Source organism: Cyrtonyx montezumae, unplaced genomic scaffold, assembly GCF_038088225.1.
Source record: "Cyrtonyx montezumae isolate F1298 unplaced genomic scaffold, pur_monq_1.0 scaffold_27, whole genome shotgun sequence".
In the NCBI taxonomy this organism is placed as follows: domain Eukaryota; kingdom Metazoa; phylum Chordata; class Aves; order Galliformes; family Odontophoridae; genus Cyrtonyx; species Cyrtonyx montezumae.
The window spans coordinates 571,591-598,868 of NW_027072014.1; the positions used below are offsets into that span (position 1 = coordinate 571,591).

The window sequence follows — 27,278 nt, forward strand, 5'->3', positions numbered from 1 at the left end:
CAAACATGAATTTGCAGCATCCATGCAAGATCACCTACCCACTGTATAAATGAACCTCTTCATCAGAAGAAGAAATCACAAAACAGTTAAGAAAACACGGCCTCTGTGCAACCCTTTCCTCATCCTTCCTTGTTCACAACCCATACCCTTTCCTACTTCACTGTGCTCCATCATTTCAAGAGATGACAGGAAAGGACAGTATACAGGCATCTGCTTGCTTGCTGGATGGACAAGCTCTATATTTGAGCAGCAATTACCTGCTGCCTCTTCTGCTCCCTATCAGATTCCCCTGAATCTAGTTCAGCAGCTCATTTTGTTACAGTAGAGTGTAAGGCATTCAGTGTTCCCTCATAATATCTTAGCCTAAATCACTCATTTGTGTTGCTCTGAGATACAGCTAATACAAAGCACTTTCACCTTGATCAGAGTCAAACAAAGCAGAATGAAGCACATCTCAGCCTCCTGTCTGAGCGAGGGATTCCTATGAGTTCTCACAAAAGACTGAAGCTCATTGCAGGAAGTTACTTATCAGTACATTTTAATGCAAATTCACTCAGCTGCTTTCCCTGCGACAGTTGTAAATCAACACCAAATTTGATGTAAGCCATTCCTATTTGTATAACGTGTTCTGACAATGATATTTTAGTAGTGCTGTTAAACCAAGCACATTTAGTAGCAGTGTTTCTGGAACTAAAAAAAACCCATTCAAGTCTTGATTAATCAGATTTTAAATCTCTATTCCCACCCTCCCTTCTCCCCAGCATTTATAGTGGACATAGCTATGTTCTATGCCTTTATAACTTACTCATCAGTGTACCACAAACATATTTGGATGTTGCAGTAAATTAAACTTTTTTACTCAGCTTGCTATCAGCAAGCTGGTCTATTATTCTCCAACTACGTATTTAACCAGGGTGAAAAATACTGTCAGTCACACAAATTAAATCTACCATGAATTTCTCTATAATTACACTGACCACTGTTAACACTTTAAAATTCTTCCATGGGAAACATTTTTTTGTTTGTTTACACAGTATTTCTTTTATTCCTTTATAAGGTGTAAACTTCACTGTTCAATTTTACCTAATAACAGAAACACTGTTGTGAAGAAAGCACTCTCACACAAAATGTTAATTGAAGAGGTTAGAGATATTGATGGGAAAATAACATAAAATACTATTTGCCTGGCTACTCAATTGTTTACATAGGTAATTCATTCTTTGGTGAAGCTTCTTCAGCTGTATAATGAAAGATACAGTACAGTGCTTGACATGGAAGAAGTAAAAACTTAGATAGGAAAACAAACATGTGGACTTGGGTGCTTCTTGCCCTTTTCTATTGCAGTTGTTTTTGTCCATCTGAAAGCACCTTAAGGGCTTCTTTACAGTACAGTATCTAAGATGAAACCAACAGACATGCTAAACCATCTCTAAATACTTTGCATTATCTACACTGGTAATTGCCCTGATTGCAGATGCCCAAGATTTTCTGTTTCCTGAGCTGATATCATGACTTGGTGATAGGACAGGAGAAAATGCTGATAACATTATGCTGACAGCTTACAGAAAGAATTATAACTGGAATGAAGTTCTAACAGGATTATAAAACATATACAGTCCTACTGTAAAGACAATTGCAGGATGTGATTCTGCAGAAATAAAGCTGATGGTTAAATAAAATCAGAGCAGTATCCATGTGGCTGATAAACCAGTCTTTTTTCACTACTCCGAAGTCAACCAGGTCATATGAGCTCAGAGGACAAAACTAGTCTAGCTCACAGAAAGCAGATGCACATGCCCTATATTTGTTATGAAGAACTTAAGATTTACTTCCAGCTATAAGAAAAAGGAATTTTTGAAAGCACTTCTCTGAACAATTACACATAAATCTCCTTAATGAAGTATGACTATCCTGTCCCAACTTTTTTGTTCAGTTTCTTTTCCTTTGGCTTGAACTCTTTTTATACTTACAGCACCTTCATTCATGTAGCAGATATCTCTGTAGCATGAAGCACAGTCCAGACTGGTACAAATCAAGGGCCCTGTATTCTGCTTCCAAAAGTAACCAAAAATCAGAGAGAAAAGGGAAAGTAACCTTACACAGCAACATTCTTCATTAATCTTCATAAAAGGAAATTTCTTGAGTCTGATGTGTTTTGTCTATTTGTTAATTTTCACTGTGTTTCTTCTTCAAAGAACAGGAGGAGGTCTTGTCCAGTACCCCACTGAATTCAATTCAGCTCCTCACAGCCCCAGAAGCATGGGTTAGAGTTTCTCAGGTAAATCTTGCATTGTGTAGACCAAACAGTAAATAAGATTTTTTTCATAAACCTGACTCCTACTATTGATGTTCTCTTTTTCTCATAATAGGAACTCTTATTTTTGCTTTTTCAAAACATTTATTTTTTATTTTTATTTTTTCATTTATCAAATTTACCTCAGAAAGAGAACTGAAGAAATTTATAACCAAGTAATTAAGACAGATGGTGCATTTAAACACAAGGTGGGACAAACAATTTTATCTTTCCTTACAGTCATCTTAACTATTTAACCTTTCATTCAGTCTTTGCACTGAACTTAGACTCAACTGTGAAGTTCAAATCCACACAGTTTTCTAATCCATATATAGCAGGCACTATTTCATTATCCATTAATGGAGTGCAGAATGCATAAAATTCATACATGCTCAGTTCATAGCGTCTGTATATGGCAAATGGTATAGACTACAGTAAGATCAATACTCGCTTACAATGCGGATATATTTCCTATCACACAAGCTTGGTCCTCTTCTCCAGTCTTTACTTTACATTACTTTAGTAAGGCTGGATTAGTAAAGAAGGTTTTGTGCTATGGTAAAAACAGCTGTACTTCCTAGTCATTGTGAACGGTAAGATTTTATACCTGTTGCAATTTTGAATGCTAGTACTCCTAGCTACTTACATTTTCCCCCTGCTTGGACAGTTATGATTTAGAGATTTATGATTTTTTGAGTCTTCTTTCAAGAGAACAGAACCTTGACAATGTTTTCAAGAAGAACTGCTACAAACCATTACTGACTAAAATTCTGAGTGATAAAATATTCAGTTTTATTCTGTCAGGAAGCAAAGATCATATGGTATCTCGAGAGGTCAGAATTATTAAGTCAGATCAAAGCTGATCTAAACATCGGGGCTGTGGTAACAGTAAGACTGGAGGAAACACTGGTGAAAGAATTCCACAGTAGAATAACCTTACTTTCTGAGCATATCTGGACAATCATATAAATAGCTACTTATCTTCAATGCTTTTACTGAATAAGCTTTCTTTTGTATTTGATCTTCATAAAATCACAGAATCATGGAATTGTAGGGGTAGGAAGGGACCTCAAGAGATCGTCTAGTCCAACTCCCCTACCAGAGCAGCTCCCTAGCCCAGGCTGCACAGGTAGGTGTCCAGGTGGGTCTTGAATGTCTCCAGAGAAGGAGACTCCACCACCTCTCTGTGCAGCTGTGCCAGTGCTCTGTCACTGCACTGAGAAGAAGTTCCCACACACACTTGTGTGGAACTTCCTATGCTTCACTTTGTGGCCATTTCTCCTCATCCTATCACCACACACTGCTGAGAAGAGTCAGGCCTCATCCCTTTGCCTTCTGCTCCTTAGATATTTATAGACATGGATCAGATCCCCTCTGAGTCTTCATTTTTCAAGGCTGAACAGACCCAGGTCTCTCAGCCTCTCCTCATAAGGGAGGTGTTCCATACCCTTCATCATCTTTGTAGCCCTCCACTGGACTCCTTCAAGGAGATCCTTGTCATTTTTGTACTGGGAAGCCCAGAACTGGTTGTTTCCTTTATTTCTATAAATCTGCTGACTGCTATTATCATCATTTATATCATTCTCTGACTTTTTTTTTTTTTGTTATATCCTGAGATTTGTCTAAAAGTCAAAAACAATTAAAAAAAAAGGCAAAATAAACAAAAAACAAAAAAGCAAACCCCACCATGAACAAACAATATAATCCCAAAATACATTGATAAGTCTCAAGTATTTTAGGTGATCAACATTCATCTCATTTAGAAGATGTAAAGGACAACAAGTGCACTTCACAGGAGTGACTGCTTTAGTAAGATACAGGAGTTTGACTAGTGACCACAGCACACAGCATGGATTATTTCCAGTCATTATCCTGTTTTGTGGAAAAGCATATGAAAATAAATAACAGAATAAATTCTGACTTCCAAGATTCTGATATTTTATTTTGAAGCACCACAACATTGATTCTTATCCTGCCACCTGTACATGCATATACTAGCCTGCTTCTTTTGCCTCCACTAGATGTTGTTTATCCAGGATACTAGCTGCTTGTGAAATAACGTTCTATGTTATTGTAATAGGTTAGTTAATGCCTGTAGCTCAGCTGTAAAAATCCTTCCTATCCTACAGTCTTCTGTAGGCAATATAGCCCTACAGTTAGTGTAATGAACAAATAAATATAAGAAAATAATAGAACTGTCTGTTTCTACTTCTATCCCTGCTAAAATCAAATGGGGTCTGGTGAAAAGATTTGCATTGTATAAGCACTGCCTTTGTTAGAATCATGGCATTGATTTGTCTTTATAAGCATTTCTCTTTAACCTGAGAAATAATGGAGTGATATAATGTAAGGTGACAGATGATCAAATTGTCTAGAAAACTCCTTATATATATTCTCTATTCGAGTTCTTAAGACCACACTGCCAAAATGACTGAGATGCTGGGCTCAAATGAGATTTACAGATCTCCATAAAAATGAGGAACAAATTAAATTTAAATAATTAATTTAATCTTTTTTGTGTGTGCATTAAAATTTAACTTGCTTATATCTTATGATGCAAGAAATAAAATCTAATTTCCAGAATTCAGTTCTCATTTCAGTCAAAATGGAATAGAAACACGAGAAGACGGCAATGTAAATCGATTAGCCCCAATTTTCACCTTCCCTGTGAGCTACCATAATAGATGACAGACCTTTTTAAATCACAGAGTTAGACACTGTGTAACATTTTACACAACACGACAACATTTATTTCCATTTGCTCATTTTTTTTCCCAGAATGTCGTTACTCCATTTGAAGTTTGACTTTTCAGAGAGTTAAAAATACAGCATGTTGGTCCTTCACTACCTATCCTATTGCCCCAATAATAGCTGTCACTATTGTTTCACTAGAGGAGAAAAAACAAATATTATTTCATGACAGTTTTACAGAAGAGTGTAATGTAACCTGTATAATGTAACCCCATATGGGGCAAAAAGAATGTTTTAAACCCTATGAATACAGTTGGATATGTGGTAATTCTGGTCTGCAAAATACTCAAAAGACCTTTTCTTCATTCTCTCGTGTTTCATGATATATATTTAAATACAGAATTAATTTAGAGAATGAAAAAATATTAACTTATATCCTGCTATAGAGTCAGATCGCTTTAGTATCACAAAATTACATACACTAGGAAGGGGAATAAAGAAAATAAATGGAACCACATTAAAACTCTCAGATAATCCCCGAACAACTCTTAAATTCTCATAAAATAAAAATTTAATTTTTAATATCAAATTACTTGCTAGGACTATGAGTTATTGCTGTAAACCTTAAAAAAAAGGACTGCTAAGATCCTCTGAAATAAAAACAACTCTTCTGATGTATTTCAGAACACAAAGCAAATCCAGTTCTGGCCTGGCAGTTTTTATCAGTGTACATTTGGGGGAAGTGAAAAGAATAAACAATTTGGTGGCAGCTGACGTGAAAAATGGTCAGCCACTAATAACTAACTGGCAGCTGCTTTAAGGCTGCTCCGAGGTTTATTTTGAGTGAAACTGTTCTGCCTGTAGAGTTATATCTGCGGGCAGGAAACACGCAAGCTTGTCCAAAGAACAAAATGAATGCATCATTCCTTCACTTGTCATTAGACACCTTTCAACTGCTTCTGAAGCTAACGCTCCTGTTAGCTTGTTTGGATTTGGCACATGTTCTCTTGATGTGCCATCCACCACGGCCATATTACTGCAGTGTTCATGTTTTTTGACAGAAGCTCACTACACTCATAGCATATGTGTGAATATTTAACACATATTTATACCACACTACCTCCAGAGGTCTAAATGAAGTACCAACATAATGTGAGAGGTGCTGAAAACAGCAACACTTCCTTTTGTGGAGGTGTTCGTGCATATCTCATCATGAAGCCACTATGCACTGAAGCCCATTTTGACTATAGAAGTGTGGAGACATCCATGCTTTGCCAATTCCGCATGTCAGTGAGTTTCATAACCTTAGCACTGTGATGTTGACTAGCTAGTGATTCAAAAAACAACTTCTAAAACCCTCTTACATTCACTCTTTGGCTCTAAGCCATGACATCACCTGGTGCCGTTTGGCATTTCTGGAATAAAGTGAGTCTTAGCTACTCCTGCAACATGCCACCGAGGTTTTTAAAGGGTCACAATGCTTCACGTTTTGTATGCATGGTGTTTTATGTGTGGTAAATAGCACAGTGTTCAAATTCAATATACCTGACAAATAACAAATAAGAAAAATATCACAAATTAAAGTAAAAAAAAAACAACAAAAAAAAAAAAGAAACTGGAATATGGAGGGAGGGTCTGTTTCTCAATTTATAAATACTCGACAAAGCCTTTGTAATATTTCTGTTGCCAAAGGGGATCATTATCCATCTGTGGTTAAGAAATTAAAAATATTCTGATAGTTATCTTATAATACTTCTTAGATGAAAATAGTGTTTGCCCATTGTAATTTTCATTACCTCATAAAAAAAAAAAGACTTAATAAGATGGGTCTAAATATTTTTACTTTTGTCATTGGAAAAATCAAATTTGTGTTTTTTACAAAGAAGTTTTCTTTTTGTGAGTTATATATAGAAATAACTTCTACTTGGGAAAATATTTTTCTGCTTAATTATACAACAAAGAATGGCTGGTTTGAAATAGTATTAATATATCTTGTGGTTAATTAAACATGAAGCTTTTAAGAAGATCATTCTAACAACAAAAGCAATTAACACTTGGTTATGTATAGGATGTAATTAGGCAGGCAGTTCTTGTAATCCACAGGACTAACTTTCAAAGTACGCATTCCCATTAGCTTACTTATTTTAAGGAAAACTGTCAAAGGAGGTCACAAGCAGTACCAAATCAAGTACCTTCTCAGCTCTGTCCATATATCAAAGATAAATTATAGACTAGAAACCATGGCCCAATTCTAATTTCTGTCTTAATTTCTATCTACATAAATGCTGCACAGCTCTGCAGCTCTACAACAGTAGTTGTACATCCAGAGGCTTGAAATAGGAGAGGAACTCCTCTGAGAAGTTGTTCTGACACTCTACATTAAAAAGTTCAAGGTGCTCTTGAACCAGACCAAGGTAATTGAAGAAATGTTTAGCTGCAGTATTTTTGTGTCTGCTGTCATTTCCCTTTTAAATTCTCTTCCTCTTCTTCTCATCTTTTCTGCTAAGGTTTCTCTCCTCTGTCATGTTTTCTGACAGGGAAACTGCTCTTGCGTTACTTGAGGATCAAGTAGGATGAATGTTATTAAGCAGGGTGGAAAGAGGGTCTTGCACAATACATTACAGCGTAGACACACCTGAGTTAACACGGAAAACAAAAACAAAAAATCCAAGACATTTAATATTGTTAAGACTAACACTAAACTGTGACTGGGAAGCTATTTGGGAAAAAAATACATGATGAAAATAGTGATCTAGAGAAGATTCAGGAAGAGCAAGATAAATGTTTGTATCTTACGTGGCACTGTTACATGCTGAATGTGGCTGATTCATTCTTCTGCTTACTGTTAGGTGAATGCCAGTCTAGTAAAGCACCTCACCCCTTAAGAGTGCTGCAGGGTAGTCAGTTGTCTTTGAATTCATATTAATGTGAGGCTTATTTGCCATCAAAACTTCCCTGTTTCTGTCTCAGTTTCATTATTTACTAAACAAAAAAATATATAAGATCTCTGTTAAGCTAGGAATCAATCTGTTTCCATATACCTTAAGTAAGGAACAGAATAAGAAAAATGAATAGCAGACGGTGAACAAAAATATTCTGAAGCGAACTGGAATCTCATATTACAACTTCACAGAGTTGTTAAACTGGTATCAAGATTAAAATGTCAAGAATGCAAAACTGAGAACCAATCCAGAGAGGAGTAGCTTTCCAAAACTTTTTAATATTTTCCTTTAAGTATCTTGACAGATATATGAAGAAAATATAAAAGTGCCTTCCTTAGTCAAGAAATAACATTTGGAAAATATTATACAAATGTAAAGGGCTAATAAAAACAGCAGAGCAGAGTTAATAAAGCATTTAGCTATCAGAAAGCAGAACCAGACCTTGTTCCACACTCTTCTATTGTTTTGACTTTGCATCAGCTTTTGTCTTGTGTGTTTTTTCATCTGGCATGTTTTGCTGCTTCAATATACTTGACTTTTCCAAGGTCACTTCATTTCTCTCATTCATCTGTATTTTCTTAATCATTCTTCTGTCTTATTTGGACTGAAAAGTATAGTGGGAAGATGGCTATGTCCAGTTCTGCATGAGCCTAAAATTAATTCGGAAGAAGCTTTGAAAATGAAAACAGTTTTATCTGGAAGAAATAGATGCTGTTTTGAAACACTGCCATGGTAGAAGGTGGACAAGCAGCTTTGCAGCTTTTCCTTACTACCTAGCCAACTTTCCAGCCATTTTGTTGTTTTGTACATAACTAGTAATTCTGTTCCACAGATAGGGAGAAATATTATTTCAAATGAGTGGAAAGAATAGCAAGGTAAAATGGGAAGGAAATTAAAACCATTAAAATGTTCGTGTGCCTTGTTATAGATGGTGCTGCTATTGGTGTTGGGAAAGAGCAAAATTTCCACTGTCAATACACTGTAATATACCTCAGACTCATATGCTATGTACATCAAAAATCAGAACAACCAGGGAGTTTTTGCTTAGACTCACGGATTTTTTTAAAGCAAGATCAAAAGCCATTACTGTAATAGGAAATGGGTCATTATTCAATTTAAGTTTCATCTGCAGGGGAGTGATACAGAGAAAACCCACAAGTCAGTAAGAGAACTGACAGTGCTCTCTTGCAATGCTTTAAAGTTAAGATATGATTCAACTGTTTATGGAAACTTCTCAAGTAATTTTTGGTAGTGATGATGAATCTGTTATGTTTCAAAGACAGGCTCTGGAACACACGGTTAACCTCTTATTTTTTACAGAAGACTTAACGGAAGGAGTGGGAAACAATTCACTGAACACAATAGGACATTTTGCAATGAAACTTCTTTCTCTTTAAAATCATAACCATAGCCACTTTACAGTCCAGATGGACTCTTTACTGCTTGCACTTGCTTGTGAACTTGTCATGCTATGAATTCTTAGTCCAGGAAATAATGAATATGCTAAATCTGGTTGTTTCTTATTTCTTGGATGCTTTGCAACAAAGATCTTCTCCATCCTTCTGTCCTACTAATAATCTTACTTGCATTTGGCTAATGAGAGCAAAATCTATGATTTTTCCAAGGCTTTAGATTTCCACACCCAACTAGCAAAATACAGACTAAATATAGCATTGAAAAGCCAAAATAAACCAAAATTTAATGCTGCCTTATTTAATTATGAGGCTTAAATTCAATTACCACTATAAGCATTTCCATAAAATGAATTGCAGAAGAGAGCTCTGCAAAGTCAAAAGCAATTTAGGAAGGGCAATGCTGAAATGCACAATTTAGTAACATTATTAATGTGAATAATGCATTTAACTTGAAATTTAAGTTGATTTGGGAGAAAAACTGGGTTAGAGAGTGACCTCTGGAATGGTCATCAAATATCTGCTGACAGGTAACTGTGACTAGGAAATTGAGGCATACTTCTTAGTGTCATTAACAAAGTAAGTATTTCTCCAAGATTTGTGTGCATGTCAGTAGCAAAAACAAAGCACTGGGACGTGGAAGAGTAGTTCAGAGTTAAAAAAAGAAAATACCTCAAAGTACAGTGACCTAGAACCAAATAGTGATAAGCTTGTTGTAAAACTAACGGTGGAGCTTATGGGCAAAAAGTGACCTGCTTGGAATTTCAGCCAAGGAAGTATGAAGTTGATATATTTAACAGCATGCAATTTATTAGTGGGTACCTCTTTTTACCTTGTTTTGTCTTTGACTATATCACTGGGAGCTATTTATCCACTTATTCTATCATTAGCACTTGCTACAGGAAAAAAATTATTTATAGTGAGTTTCTGGGATAGTCTGGGAAGGAAAAGATCCATATTAATAGTTTAATCACAGCCTTCCTTATTATGTGGCTGCATGCTGGGGAATAACCAACTGATCAGAGTATTAGTCTGTGAAACTCTGATGCCAGCATAACACCAAGGAGATGCCAAAACAGAGTTAAAGAATTCAAGCACAAAATCAAAGTTGCTTTTCCAAAAGCAAGAAAAGAAAAAGATAATTTTGAACTGAAAAAATAAAATAACAAATATTTACCATAAATATCTTTCAGTAACCCAATAACAAGCATGGTATAAACCAAGGTTTAGCTCTGTACAACTCTTCCTATCTGTAATCTGCAAACTCACTATTCTGCTTGTTAGAAATGATAATTAAAAATGATTGACAGCCTTGCTTCAGAAAAACGAAAAAGACCTTTTGTTGCTATAAATGTAAACGACATTGGTTGCTTTCCTGATTGATCTGCTGGTGATGGCTGTGGTTTATTAGTGCTGCAGTAAAAGATTCACCTTCTTCATTTATAATGCGTTATATATAAGCTTATAATACCAATAGAAAACTTCTATATCTTTCAAAGAACAGTCACAATACGCTGCTAAGCACTGCAGGCCTTCTAGAAGTCATGTAATTTCCTCATTAAATTAATTACTAGATTGGACTTAAGCAAACACTTTATCCTATTCCAAATTGGGCTTTTCAAGTCCTTAATTAAGATGTTATAAGCATTTCCTTTTTCTTTCCAATATGTGGATATGAAAATAAAATATTTAAGCTGGTGGCCAGACAGAAACCACTTATGTTGTATCCATTATTGGTCGAAATACTTGCTCTGTTAATGACACAATTCAAAAGATAATAAAACTATCCACATAATTTTCTCCTTATGCATTGTTTTGAGCATATACGAAATGCTTCAATACAGCAGTTTCCTATGTGGTAATAATCTGCAGAGCTCAAAAAATAAACTGGCAAATACGGCAAAACAGAGTAGAAAGAGGCAAGTGAAATAACAGGATTAGCAAATACCAGATGAAAGACAGAAAATATTCTTTTTTTTTTGTGACAGAGAAGAAAAATCCATTCCATTTTATAAATAATTTGAACCTCATTCACCTAAAATAATTAAAATACTTTTATCAATGTTTTGCGGTTATGTTGATTTTTTGTCAGTGTTTTTTTTATTTCTTTTTTAAATTGGTTTTGAGTTTTAGACAAATCTCAGGATGTAAAAACAACAACAAAAAAAGTCAGAGAATGATATAAACCATGACACTTGACAGTAGCAGTCAGCAAATTAATATAAATAAGGGAAAAAAATAGTTCTGAGCTTCCCAGTACAAATATGACAGGGATCTCCTTGAAAGAGTCCAGTGGATGGCTACAAAGATGATGAAGGGCATGGAACACCTCCCTTATGAGGAGAGGCTGAGAGACCTGGGTCTGTTCAGCCTTGAGAAAAGAGGACTCAGAGGGGACCTGATCCCCATCTATAAATATCTAAGAAGTGGGAGGCGAAGGGACAAGGCTGGACTCTTCTCAGCAGTGTGTAGTGATAGGACGAGGGGAAACGGCCACAAAGTGAAGCATAGGAAGTTCTGCACAAATGTGCCTGGGAACTTCTTCTCAGTGCAGTGGCACAGCTGCACAGAGAGGTGGTGGAGTCTCCTTCTCTGGAGACATTCAAGACCCTCCTGGACACCTACCTGTGCAACCTGGGCTAGAGAGCTGCTTTGGCAGAAGGTTGGACTTGATGATTTCCTGAGGTCCCTTCCAACCCCTGCAATTCTTTGACTCTGATTTTGTGAAAACTAAAAATTACTATAATTTAGTCTCTTTGTTTTAGGCCATACAGCCAATAGCTTAGTGAAATGTTACATAAGGGCAGAGATGTCTCTCTAGGCTCACATTAGCCATGCTTTGCACAAGGCTGCTAGAACTGACCTGTCGTTAGGCATGGTTACTGTCTATCTCTCTCAATCTCAGTTTATTTCAGTTATTTAGTCAATTTTGCTTATGTTATTGGTGAATAGCACATTATATACAACTGTCCATTTCTAGAAATACTGAAGAAACGTAGCACAAAAAGCCGGACTTCTACAAGGGTACTGTACAAGAAGAGAAGACTAGTCCATTTTAGCCTTTTCATAATTATTGTTCATTCATCTGATCACTTAGAAACTCAAAGTATTGTAGAACAATGCTACACAATGAAGTACTAAAATCACGTGACAGTTTGTACATTACGATGCTTTTGCATATACTACAAGACAAACTAAATACTTGGAATACTTCCTTTTCAAACAAGAGACTTTGTGATGTAGAAAAATGGAAACAGAAAGAATAAGTCAAACTGCAGCACTGAGACAGCTGCTTTTGAAGTGTTGATGAAAATACTCAAGAATATTATCTAATACTAGAGATTAAGCTGGCAAGAAAAAATAGTCACACCAAATGTGTTGTTTTGCTACTGACAATTATCACATTTGAAAATATGTAGGTATGTGTTGCCAATGTTCAAAACAATCTTCTATCCTTATCAGAATGTTCCTTTTATAACAATGTTCAGCTGATTCTATCACATGCAATCAGTAAAAGAAACATTAGCTGACATTGTTTATTGCTCCACCCTACTGTTTAAGGGAAGGATGATTTTCTTAAATCATCAGAGCTCAGTGGTAGCAATATAAAACAACTGTGAATTAAGATTGTGAAGTTTACTGCTTATGCACATAAAACTGCAGAATCTTCTGATAAGTTAGCAGCAAAATACAATATTCGAAAATAGGTGAAAGTCAAACTTGCAGTGAGTAAACTGTTTTGAAGTTTCAAGTACAGAAACACAAAGCTAATGTAGTGCTGCTGGTGAGCTGAAGATAATACAATCACACAAATGAACCTCAGCAGGCTTCCTGGATGGGCATCCTTTTCATCCAGCTGCGCTCTGTAAAGATACAGACCTCAAAAAAAAACCAACAAGAAACACCCAGCATATCACTGGTTTCAAATTAAAATACCAATACCTATGTGCTGTTAGAAAGAGCTAAGATAACATGCAAAATAAGTAAAGGAGATTGTTGAGGCGGGAGAAGAAAGCTCCAGCTATTTGGAGAAACCAAATGAAATAAGAAGCCTCAGCTGCAAAGAATATTGCAGAGGACAGCAGTTCAGAGAGACAGCATCAAAGAAATTACTTGCTGAAGCAGTGTGTAAAGGACAAACGGGCAAAGGCGTTAAAGGACCAGGCAGTGATACAGAGTGGGAAATCAATACAATGACAAATATGGCATGGAAATATTTAATAACACAGAACTTAACTAAAAGTAAATAGATGAAAACAAGCTTAAGCTTCTGTCTTGCTTCAGAATTTATAGCTGTGGAAAACTAGCAGTAGAATGGAAATGGATTTTAAAGAAAATATTAATTCTACTGAATATGGCTGGAAAAATTAGAAACAGAAAATTGAAATAATTGTCAGAAAATTGAAATTATGTTTACAAGAGCAGTCATAAAACATCTGAATGATATGATATTTTCAATAAACTTTGTAGCCTCACTGCCCTATTCTGGGCAACAAATAGGGAAAGGACTTCAACGTTTCCTTCAGACCAGTAACTGAAAGTATCAGAATGGGGTGACCAACCAGACTGACGGACCTGGGCTTTGTCCAGGAAAATCACAGGTACTCTCAAACCCAAAAAAACAGCCTTGGTACAGAAGATCAGCAAGGAACTCTTGCAAAAGACTGTGATCAGGCTCAAGGTAGTAAATTATGTTGACAAGAAAATTAGAATCATGAGAGAAAAGAGGCTTCCTTTAATGAAAGTTAAATTTAGGCTTTTCTTCCTTTTCATAGTAATTAATCTGAAATATTTTACCTCACTTTGTTTATGTTAAGGTTATACATAATTACGGGAAGCAAACCATTACTTCCAAATTTCAGTCTTCTCACCCCGTCTTCTTTTTTGCTTTTAATATTATTCAGATAATTTCATAAAGGTGTTTCCAAATTAAAGGACATTCATAAAGAAGAGCATTTAGGAGCAGAGAGTTGCTGGAACTCATTATTCCCATTAGATTTGGTACTATGAACAGCTATATTGTTCAGTAACACCAAACTGCATGTATTTTGACTATGATGAGTACAGAGACAATAAAGAGGCAGATTACCTAAGTTAATGGAGGGTCTTGTGCTGTGAATTAGGTAAAAGACATATGGCTTTTGCAGCATCAACTCTACAGAAATGGCAAAGCTGTCCCTTAAGCAAGCACACTGGATAATTCACATCCACAGAATCATAGAACCACTAACCTGGCTTACCAAATTCTATTGCTAAATCACATCTCTTGATGCCCTGATTATGGCTGACCTGGAAAATGACAATTTTGGTCATCTTAACTCATTAACTTTTATCTCACAAGATACTTTTTACCCTGTCTAATGACAATGTTTGGTGTAAATGAGTGTTATGGGGGGAACCTGAACTTCACTGGATAGAACTTAGATCACAACAGGTTTCCAACAACTGCAGCACTATTATTTTTAAACCAGAACTGTCTCTTCATATTCCTGCCTTCTGAGCTAAGTTATGGATGAAGTAATCCTGAGCATTTTAAAGCAAAAAAATTAGTGGCTGCATTTTAACATAAGTAGAAGATTCAGATATTTCCTATCTGAATGGAAGAAAACAGCGCAAAACATCTCCAGCACATGATAAAAAATTAATCTCAGAAAACAGAAATGTGATTGGAGATAGTCAACGTTGTTTCACTAAGGGCAAATCATTTGTGACAAATTTGTTGGCTTTCTACAATAGGTTTACAGCACTGGTAGTAAGGGAAGAGCAACTGACGTCATGAACCTTTGCAAAGCATTTGACTCTGTCCCACAAGGCATCCCTGTCTCCAAATAAAGGAGTTGATGATTTGATGGATGGAACACTTGGCAGAATTGGTTGGATGGCTGCATTCAATGTGAACAGTGTCTTAAAGTCCAGATTAAGATGAGTGACAAGTGGTGTCCCTCAAGGGTTGTTATTATTTTAGGACAAGCACTGTTTAACATCTTTATTGGTGACATTGAAAGAGGGATTGAGTGCACTCCCAGGAAGTTTGTGAAGGACACCAAACTGTGTGGGATGGTCAATACCAGAGGGAAGGGATGACATAGACAGGGACCTGGATAGACTTGAGAGGTAGGCCTATGTGATCTTTGTGAAATTCAACGAAGTCAAGTGCAAGGTCCTTCAGCTGGGTCAGGGCAAGCACAGAGACAGTCTGTGCGATGTGTGGGTTAAGAGCAGACCTGACAAAGTCTCGGGGTTATTAGTGGATTAGAAACTCAACATGAACCAGCAATGTAAAGCTGAAGCCCAGAATGCCCAGTGTATCCTGGTCTGTAGCAAAATAAATGTAGCCATCATGGTAGGGAAGGTGGAGAGGTATCATTCTGCTCTCTGGCCTCCAGTACAAGATAATGAGCAGTTGGAGTAGGTCAAGAGGAGGGCCATGAGAATGATCAGAAGGCTGGAGCAACTCTCCTGTGAATAAAGGTTGAGGGAGTTGAGATGGCTCTGAGCAAATGTCATTGTGATCTCCCAGCACTGTGGCCTACAAGAAAGCTGTACAGGGATGTTATATAAGACATGTAGTGGCATATAGCGACAGGAGATGACGTAATGGCTTTAAACTAAAGGAGAATAAATTCAGATAGAAGATAGATTAGATATAAGGAATAAATTCTTCTCAATGAGGGTGGTCAGGCACTAGCACAGGCTGACCAGAGAAGCTGTGGATGTCCTGGAGATGTTCAAGGCTGGGTTGCATTGGGCCTGGCACACTCTGATCTGATGGGTGGCAGCCCTGCCCACAGCAAGAGGATTGGAAGTAACCAGTCCTTAAGGCCACTTCCAACCCAAACCACTCTATGATTATATAATATCTAGAGTTCATCCAAAAGTGCTGTGAACTGCCCATAAGCAGCAAGTAGCATTTATGAATATGATGCAATCGCCTCTCTGCAAACCATTATCACAGCAGGTTCCCCAATGTTTATGTCAGCACACAAGCATTTAAGAGGAGGAATGGTTGATAACAATGGCATTTAAACAAGATTCTCCCAAATTACTGCAAGGTGGAACAGAGATGTTCAAGTTATTCACATACTATATATTTCAACAATAATTTTTAAAGGAATTCAGTAGCTTATATTCAACTTTATGGGCTTTCCAGAGAAAATTATAAAATTATAAAAGATAAACCAAATAAGGCATGCAGAGAAAAATTGAAAAGGCATATAAACCTTCTTAACACTGTGAAATAGCACACTGGTATGACAGACACTTTAGTGAAATCCAGAAATCTACGTCTTACTTTAAGCTTGTTTTGGGATACCATGGAATTGCTATTGGGATTACTTCTTGTAATATGTAATGGATGAGGGAAAAGGGCATAGAGGTAAATTTGCTTCCACATGTTTTTTCTTACAAATGTGTTTTGACTAAACTTTGTGAAAGCAGCATGATGATAAAATTGTAGTCAGTGTGCTAAAGGTTATAATACATTACTCTGAATTTTAGAGAAAAAAAAATCAGAGCTACCAGAAAACAGAGCAATGATGAACAGACAAATTTAAATGACAAGCATGTCTTTCATACAGAATTCTTTACCTCGTCTTGAAGTATCTGAGTCTGTCTTTACTCACAGACTGAATTCAGAAAAATCAACCAGCAGTACAAGTTAATGACCAGTTCAAACAGTGAGAAAACAAGTGGTTTTAATGCCTCCTGTTTTTTTTGTTTGTTTGTTTGTTTGTTTTTGTTTTCTTTTTCTTTGTTTTTTCTTTACAAACACTTATTCTTTTGGAAAAAAAATATAAATATTTCTTAACAACTTTCTTATTAAGCAGATTAAAAAGTACACCTGCTAATGGACTTGCAGAGAACTGACAAGTTTTCGCAGGGGTCCAGGTTCAATTTGCAGGTTCAGGTAGGTTCAAATATAGCAAGACTTAGAGTAGAATGTAAGAGCTAACTTGCAACTCCTTTCCATCTGTATTTAATTAAAAATCCATTGTCGCCCACAGGAGGAATAATGCACCACAGGATATTTCTGCAGTGCCTCTGCACTATCTTGGTTTCTTGGCATCACTGACAAGGCTAAAACTGGCTGTGAAAAAACTGCCTCTCTCTTACTTGCAAAAAACGTTTTCATCTGCTTCCTCACTGTAAAACATAAAATCTCTCTCCACTGCAGAAGTTTCTCTAAAAAACTTCCAGCAAATCCCAAGATCTGCAGTTATTCCAATGTTAAACAGACGCAGCAACTCCTACTTCCTTGCTGTATATAAAATAAACTTGGAGAGAAGACAGTAATCACATCGCTAAATTGCTTAGCAACTGTAGGTAAAAAAGCTAATATGTCATAATTTATATGTGGAAAGATTGCAGGGGGTTAGCACCACATGTCTAGCAATATTGAGACTTCCTGCTGAGAACTCCACCACGAACTGGCAGCTGGCTCAAAGCACTGCTATTTTCAACAGTTCAAAAAATGTAAATGTGTCAGCAACCGGTCAAATAGCCTTCATACTGTGATTTATTGCAATCTTTCACATTAGCCTACTACTGACTTGTATAAATCACTCTCAGGCTGAAAACATCCCCTGTGCGCAGCTTTATAATGAATTTATGTGCTGAATCAATCTTGCTACTGTCAGACTGATCTCAACGCATCTTTGAGCAGTCTCAATTAGACAAAGATAATTTCAGTGGGACAAGTTTCTCCCAGTGCATGCTGGAATGACGAAGAAGACAAATGCCTATGAAATTTTATTTGGAAGCTTACCTGCAGCCACTGCGACTGGTCATTGTGGCCAGAGGTCCAGGCATTAACTTTGCCTTGCTTGTCCAGTCGGGCTTTCCTGGGCTCCCAAGCAAACATATCCATGTTGAGTGTTCGGAAAACACTGGAGGCAGTAATTTGATAGTCCTGTATATGCCCTGATTTCATCCCCAGGGGCTCAGAGCAACCTGGAACAACAAAGTAAGATCTGTGACACTGCCTACTTATCTCTGTAAGTGGTTTAGGTTTTCTGTTATGGAAAACAAGCAATTCTCAAAGGACTTTAATCAAGAGTATTGTTGAGGGAAAACCACAATCAAATAAATGAAAAATAGCCAATTCAAGGCACTTTATTTCAACACTACCTCAGAAGAATTGAAAACAAGATGCAGAATTCAAAGTATTTTACAAAAATATGAACAGAAACGCACAGAAAAGATGACTCTTGTCTCTTATCTTTGTTTTCTTTTTCTGTCCAGGAATTTGCTATTATTTCCTCTACTCACTTCATTTTTTTCGTGTTTTTATTCCTTGTCATATGAACCATGTGCTTCTGCACTGAGGAAATTTTATATATATATTTTTAAATAGTGAAGTTTAAATGTTAACAAGCACTGAGTTCTACGCTTTCAAATTACTTGATACTCAGCCAAAAATAAAACATCCCCCACACCTACTGGCAGAGTAGAAGACTACAGAATAGTGACTGTGAAGGAGGGAGAATATTAGTAGAGAGCTGTGTAGGAGAAATAGAGAGTTACAGGCTTATTTGCTTAAACTGAGTGGCTGTTCCACTTTGCTGAGTTATTTTGACTGATGCTAAACATAGACATAGGGTTTCTCCTTTTTCTCTGCTGGGTGCTCATGAAAAAAAATGAACTCAACCCAAAACAACAGAAGAAAAACCCGAGCTAAGAACAATATTATAAACAATTTAGCATATGACTCTATATTCCTCTGTACTGCTACTGTAGGTTGAGAATATGCAAAGTACATTTAGAATATGCAAAGTACATTTAGATCCAGAAGAAAGAAGAGGAAAGCTGACAATGGGTTAGACAACCTTTAATGGCAACACTGTTAACAGCAGTACTGGAAGCCAGGGAGCTAGGTGAGCTGCCTGGTTTAAGACATAAAAGAAAGGAAATAAAGGCAAGTAAGGTGTCTAAGAGCAAGAAAGGTCTCCCATGAGTTCAAGAAAGGTGTATGTATAGCTGGGTGGTGCTGGTAAAATAAAAAGAGGCAGTTTTCTCATTTCTTTCCTGCTCCAGCTATCAAAAATCTGTGGAAGTTCTAATTCCACAAATTCAGTGATACTCCTCAGTTAATTGCTACTTATCTCAGTTAAATTGTAAATAACATTTTAATTTCCTCTAACCTAATGGGTCAGAATGTGTCCCAGACTTAGCATGTCTCACTGAGGCGGATGCAAGGAATGCATGAGTGTTTACCCTGTGATGATTGTGAAGGACAGGATCTTGAATTTATCGATCACTGTGAAGACAGAGGTTTAACACCTGGTGCTTGGACCCCAAGCCACTGAGCTGGTTCCATACAGGCAATAATTTCCTGAGTCACCACCAGCTGTGCTGCTTACAGCATGGTGTTAAGCTGTGAAGGCCTCCTTGCTGTGACATGACCCAGCTCAGCCAGCATCTTCTGATAGAACCAGAGGTTGTAAACACCCTCAAAATTGTCATTTTGTTTTTCACTTCATTTGAGCTAGACATCAAAGCTGGCTTATTTTGTTTCTTTGATACTCTGATACTTTGAGACCTTTTGGTTAGATTCTACTTTTTGTTTCTCCAACTGGTTTAACCACAGAACCAACTGGAATCATTGGGGATTCAAATCAGGGAAACTAAGTCCAAGACCTCCACTGGGGTCAAACAACAGGAGCGAATTACCAGAGACAGGTAACAATCCCAAGTTCTTTAACAATAAGTGTATTTAAGCTCTGAAATACTGGTATGTTTGTTTAATATCAAACAACAACAGCAACAACAGCAACAAAAAAAACCAAAAAACAAAAAAACCCAAAAACACCGGAAACCAGTGTTCATTTTTGAATAATGTTTTTAGAATTGATTCTCAGTGCAAAATAGAAAATATATAGTCTTCCCTAAGAATAGTGGGGAGGAATTGATACTGCAAATAGGAGAGACTCATCTGTTGCTTTAGAAAAGGATTTGGCATATTATTCAAATCTAAAGCATCACTCCACAGTCACAAGGACTTTCAGCAGGAATGTTTCATCTGAGGAATATGAAGGGAGCTCTGGACACAGAAATAAGGGTTATCAAAACTGCTTTTCAGCAGTGGTCTAATCTATCAAAAATAGTTTTAAGTATTATTATCAATTTATGAAATAACAGCCGCATTTGCCTGTGGGACTGTGCATACAAGCATGCTTTAATGGCATTTCACACTTGACTTCCTTCTCTACTGCTCCAAAAGGAAAGCAAAGGGAGGAGGAGGAAGACATGAGTCAGTGGAAGAGCAAGGAGAAGTGGAAGATATAAGCATGGTGAACATTGGTGGCCACACAACATGTTAGACTTGTGAAAGAGAGACCACAGTCACCCCAAAGCTCCTGTGGAACACTGAATGAAAGATAATGACAGGTTTTTTTTGATAATCGACGTGCTCTTTGACTAAGACACAAACAACAGAAACATTAACGTGATATAAAATGTTGTTTCTGTAGATAACTGTCCATCATTGCAGTTTATTTATAATAATGCTCACAGCTCTTCTGGACACCTCCACTACGCTGCATGTTCTTTAAATTTACTTCACACTGTACTCTTGAAAGGATTAAATTCTCAATTTTTACAACCAGTTACTGAGATCTCATGTAGACATACTTGGGGCAAAGCTCAGAGGAGTATCTTAAGTGAAACATTCCAGATGCTCTTGTTAAGAGGCTTTCATCCACCACTTATTTCAAAAAAAGCTCAGCATTCCAAAGGAAACATTTAATATCTGACACAGTAGAGACAAAATCAGTGTATCCACATATAAAAGCCTACATGCATCCTGTCTTGGACAATCATTCATGAAGAACTGGCAAAAGCAGTGTTTAAAGAGTTAATACTGTGATATGTTTTATTTTCAGAAATTCATGACATTTAGAATTTTTTCTTCCTATTAATAAACACAGGATTCCTCTCTAGACTATACACTGCATAAGATGAATAAGGGGACGACATCTAGTATTAAACAAAAATGTTATAAAAAGCTTTTATATGAGAGTTTGTGTGAATGATACGTACAGATACTGTTAACATGGAAAAATAGTTCCAGGAAAGAATCAGCCAAAAAGAGGACAACCACATACACACTTATGTGCAAGTTTCTCAAGGACTGTTAAATTCTGGGCACCAACACTCCTCGGCAAGGTCTGTCAGCTCAGAAAACCAAGGATTTGCTAAATTTGTCCACACCAGCATCAGTAGTATATGACATGAACCTCATGTAAGAAGGCAACTGTCTGCCAAATGCAAATGCTTGAATGTATGAGTAAATTGAATGAGTGACTGTGTGAAGTCATCTGCTGTTGAATAGCTACAGTTTGATCCTACTGATAATAACAGCTCAATGAATTAAGACATTACAATAAACACTAATTGTAACCTGTGTCTTCTCAGAAATGAATATCCTATGGTGGAAAGGGAGTTTATAACACAAAGATGTGCCAAGCATGGAGAAAGCAGGAACATGAGGCCAGGAAAATTGACATCTCATTTATTGATCCACTACAGAACCACTGATCAGTTTTCAACAAGCTGTGACCACGGATCCTTCTGAGTATAGGAATCTATAGTAGATTATAAAGAGCACTGTGGTCGGACTTGATGATTTCAGAGGTCTTCTCAGACCTTAATGACTCCAATGATTGTAATGAGGTTTGGTCTAAAAAAGAACTAGCTTTCAGGATGATCTGGTGTTGCAACAGTCTCAGTTGCTTTGTTAGTGATTCCTTTCCTGGCACCAGTACTTTTCAGGGAAGCATGTTTTTCTGCTTAAGACAGACCAATTAGAGTGAATTAGTCTCTCTTTACATACAATCTTCTTTCAGTGAGATCGAAACTGTTCAGCTGAGCCTTGGCTGCCCCTGGTTCTAAGAAATGATGACCTTGAAAGTGTTGGGAGACCACTGAAATGAAATCACTTCAGTAGCTTTCACAGTTCTTTGAGCAAAACAATTCCTGGTCACTCTGGCAAGGACTTGCTCTAAATTGCGGTTCCAGAAATGGAAGACATAAAAAAAAAATAAAAATAAAAATCTAATAGACTAAAGCAGCTAGACAGAATTTTCTATTTACTCTCAAACCTATCTATATTGGAAAAGGACTACACTGAGATTAATGCATTAACTTTTCATTTCTGAATCTGGTTTTGATGCCGCTAGAGGACTGAGAATTATTTAACTCCAGCAGTTTTGATATATCATTCGTGAATTGGATGGCTATTGTTTGTACAGTAAGCACGCAGCCACATAAAACTAATTCTAAAATGAATTCAGTGGAGCCTTCCCACTGGTAAAAGGTTGATCTCTCGAAAAAGATAAAAAATTTACATGCTTTACTGAATGTGTGAGGCAGTATGGTTCTTGAAGAGAGTAGCTAGAGGTCAAGCTTTACATTTTTGAGATGTAACTTCTGCTACTACAAACCTAAAGGTTTATATTGGCTCCACTTACTCTTTTACTTTTTGCTATAAGAAACAAACCCTGCTTCTGCTGGAAACCCACAAAATAAATTTAAACTGAAATCTTATCCAAAGCAGTCCAGCAAAATATGTCTGTCTCCAGTCTGAGTGGTGTTTGGCTACAGCTGAAGCATGCTGATACCTCTGAAGATGTCATGTACCTGACTCTCATGAGAAATGACTCAGGACAGCTTTGGTGCCAGAAAGATACACAAAGTGTTACTGAGTCGCCCTACTACTATTACTGTCCTGCTGCAGTAGAATATTGGCACTTATATCATTTAAATCAGTATTGCTGGGACTTGATTTACATAGGAACAGATTAATTGTTGCCTGGATAAACTCTGCCAATTGTATTATATAAGGTAGTTTAGCCCACGAGAATGAAAATGCAGTGCTTGCTTAAAGTCCAGGGAGACAACATTGAGCCCTATCGGTACCTACAGAGGCCTACAGGAAAGACAGGAAGAGACTCTATCAGGGAGTGTAGTGATAAGACAAGGGAAAATAGTTTTAAACTGAAAGAGCACAGACTTAGATTGAAATTAAACAAGAAATTCTTTGTTCAGAAGGGCAGTGAGGCCCTGGCTGCCCAGAGAAGCTGTGGGCGCGCTATCCCTGCAGGTGCTCAGGGCCAGGTAGGATGGGGCCCAGGACAGCCTCAGCTTGAGGGGGCAACCTGCCCACAGCAAACAGTTGGAAATAGGTAGGCTTTAAAGTCCCTTCCAACTCAAATCATTATGTGACTCTATGATTCTTGTTCCCTTCACATACCCACCTGATAACTCACAGCCCAGGAGTTCCATTCTCAATGTGCAGTGTCGTCGGCAAACCTGAGGATACAGGCGTATGTACTGTGATTTTATTGGAGGTGTGAAGGAGTTAGCATATGGGGTATTGTTGTCCACATTTCCACGGAACACCTACAACAGAACAAAATCTTTATAAAAATGTGCCAAGATTGATACTGAAGGTGCAGTTCATTTCCGTACCAGAAAAATACCCACTCTTCTGACCTTTTTTCCACGTTTCTCTGAGAGTTTTTCACAGAGAATGCCCTATTTCCTTCACTGCTCAACTTGTAAAATTTTTAAGCAAAACACATTTTCATTGGCTTGCACCAGTGTGTGTTTGCTACCTGTGCTGAATCAGGGCCTCTATCTTGTCGCTCTTGGGAAACTGATCTACTAATGCAATAAACTGCATCTTCTTGTCTAATTAGCGCATTAAATAGACCTTATTCAATTTAACCTTCAAGTATCTGCACTGATTGACATTTATTATTCTCCTCTACTCAAAGAACCTGATCCAGATCCCACTGAAGTGCACTATAACCCTGTCACTGATCTCAGTGGAAACTGAATTAAACTCATACACATTCCTCCATTTACTCCTCACTTTAACAGCATAGACATACTTTGTATTTTGTTCTCTTCCCCCATTGCACACTTTTTTACACAGCAGTTTAATTCCTTGCATGCAAAAGGAAAACCATGTCAAAATCTGCTTAGTGCTTGCACTCTATTTTAACCCAAACAGCAAAGGGTTTTCTACTGTTTTGTATGTACAGCCCTCCTTAAAAACTGTAGACATACACTTCTCAGAGTATGATACTGCTTGTGTAGCATGGAGATTAGCACTGATGAATGAATCCTATGCTTGTAAAGGTTAACACTAATCTGCCAATGTAATAAAACTACATTGAAAACAAAGTAATGAGTAATTACTGGTATACTAATTAAAATGAAAATCAGATAAGTGTAATAAACAGGATTTTTCTGGCCTTGGGACACAGCATTTACACAACCATCAATTCAAGTATAAGAAATTCTTAGTGGACATGAAGTACAAATTTATTGACTTTTTTTTTCCCAGAGCAAAATAAGAACACATCAAGCCATATCAAGCTGTCTATTAATTAGGCTTATTTACCAGAGATACCTCAAATTACTGAAGGCAGAGTGACCATGAGACATATTCATATACAGACTTATAATCTTACCATATCCTCATTTGTGCCTTTTACTTTGTACATTGTCCATGACTTCCCATCATTGCTGTAAGCAATTTTGTAAGATTTTACATATTCTGGACTTCCAATCCTCTTGGCACCTTGGGTTATAACTCCAGTGACTCGCATCTTCTTCTGCAGGTTTATCTGAAACAGTAGAGCAGTACAGAATCACTTCTATCCTCCTATGGGATACAACTCTGATCCTAGATTTCTCTGATTCCTTTTTTTAAATTTAATTTATTTTTATTTTTTTTTTTAGTATCAGAAAGGAAAAAATGTATCCGTAACATCTAAAGTGATGTCTTTACACTTGTGTTAATTACTTCTATCTTTCATTCATTTCATATACATGCACAGACAAATAAAATGAAAAAAAAAACCCACTTACAATATATCTTATTACATGTTATATGGGAAAGTGAGAAAAGACTATTTTACTGCTGTGTTTGAGGAAAGATCAGGCTACTTCTCTGCCACTTGACTGAGTTAGGCTTCTAATATAATTTGTTTTTAAAGAAGAAATAAATTTCAGTGTTGCTTTAACACATTTCTCACAATAATTAATGAATAACCACTCATGCATCTGTAGGAGAGAGGAGAAGGTGCCTATAAAAATTAGATTTTTTTTTACAAGTTCTTTCTAATAGATACCAGGAAAATTCAGGAACATTTGCAAATACAATAGAGAGAATGAAGGGATTTAGTCAGGCATTAATCAGAAGAGATTTGGGTCTGTTTGTCTTTGAAAATCTTCTACATTACTTGTTTCTCAGAGGAAATAAAGAACACTAGCACATATATATTTGTAAGATGGCAGGTGGTTCCTGAGATTACTGCCTTTTCAAAATTTAATTAACACAGAGCAGCGAACAGTCAGACATAAAGTTTTCTGGAATTTTGTTACACAGGTTTCACTCTCTATAGAAATTAAGATTGTTCATTAATAGACAAGATAAAAAAAGGCATATATTTACAAAATCTATAATAAAATGAAAATCATCTCCAAAAACAAATTTAAAAGTACAGTCAAACATAAAACAGCCATTGACTATTTGCCTTTTATATGTGCTGTCCAGTGGTATCTTCAGATTTAACTGCTTAGGAAAAGGAAGATCTTGAGGAAGATAACACAATACCAAATAAGTTTTGTTTGTTTTCTTTGATCTTTATGCATATACCAAATGCTTCAGATTTACTCCCCCACTCCCAATCCCCCCTTCCCCCCTCCTTTTTTTTTTCTTGTTATTAATATAAGGAAGCTTTTTTGGATGAGGACTTATGTAGCAAATACTTTTTATGTTTGCTTGTTTCTAGAGAAACCATAGCTTTAGCCACCACGAGGATTATTTTTACACTGTCTCCTTCCCATGCTTCAGCCTCCATCTTTAATGCAGAACAGATCAAACACTGCACCTCAAGGATCAGTGATGAAAAGTCTTCTACCAATGACAGCTGAAAATAATCTGCTGAAGGGCTAAATACTACAGTATAAATTCAAACTTGAAAAAAAAAAGCAGTAATGAATGAAGGGAATATTTGATGAAACGATAATCAAAATCAAATGAAAACAATTAATTTTTAATATGCCCTTAATGTGCATAATGTTTCACCTCTACTCTTTAAGGAAGAAAAAACCCTGCCTTTGTTCTGCTATATAGCAGCCCCCTTTATGCCCTTTCATATGCATCTGTACATAAAAGTTATACAATCTTACTTCTGTATTTTAACACAGAATCTTTCCCTTTGGAGGCTTTCTCAAGTCGAGTTCTGAATCATAAATGGAGATACAATACTGAACTTGGAATAACTTAGGAAATGAAAACAGGACATGGTGGTTTGCAATCAGGTCTACAGGTTTTGTCAGTGTTTGCAGAAAAATCCTGGTGAAGGGGGAGGAAAAATGCTATTAAATCCTTGCAGCTTTCTTACATACAAAACCCTCGTGAGGCTAACCTCATGACTGTGGTAGCTCCTCTCAGTATATGGATATGCCAGCAACTAATTGGCCCTTTGTGTCTGAGTTCCTTTATGTGTTTTAAACTTCTCAAGCCAGAGCTTAGTAAAACACAAACTATTATAACTGTTCAATGGCTATAATGAAGCTGGTGCTGAAAATCTTTCATACTTAATGTACTTCAGCAGGAAGCACAGTTCCCAGTGTGAAATACAAACTGGCTCTTTTAGCACTAAAAGCATTTTCAATGCATTTTTTTCCTGTGGCAATTTTGAAGAAAAACAACTCAGATGCTCTACTTTGTGTATATAAGAGAAATACAGATTCAGGATTGGAAATAATATATTCTAATTATATGGCAACTGTTTTCAAACAAAGGAGTGAAAATCAACAGGGTAAGAACAAGAGTTTAATACACCGTTTTATAAAAAGGCAGTAACTTATTCAGGCATAAAGGACCCCTTATCAACCAAGCAAATCAAGGATGATAGAAGTTAC

The 27,278-nt window shown here is 36.7% G+C and overlaps 1 protein-coding gene across 1 annotated transcript in view; it reads right to left on the reverse strand.

Annotated features, from left to right (window-relative positions):
- Nucleotides 1-27,278, reverse strand: part of EDIL3 (EGF like repeats and discoidin domains 3) — a 261,366-nt gene that overhangs the window by 35,619 nt on the left and 198,469 nt on the right. The window contains exons 7-9 of the mRNA XM_065740528.1: nucleotides 24,815-24,970; nucleotides 23,591-23,735; nucleotides 18,103-18,287 (exon numbers count right to left, since the gene is read on the reverse strand). Coding sequence (XP_065596600.1) covers nucleotides 18,103-18,287; nucleotides 23,591-23,735; nucleotides 24,815-24,970 — 486 coding nt within the window. The remainder of the gene's footprint in view (nucleotides 1-18,102; nucleotides 18,288-23,590; nucleotides 23,736-24,814; nucleotides 24,971-27,278) is intronic.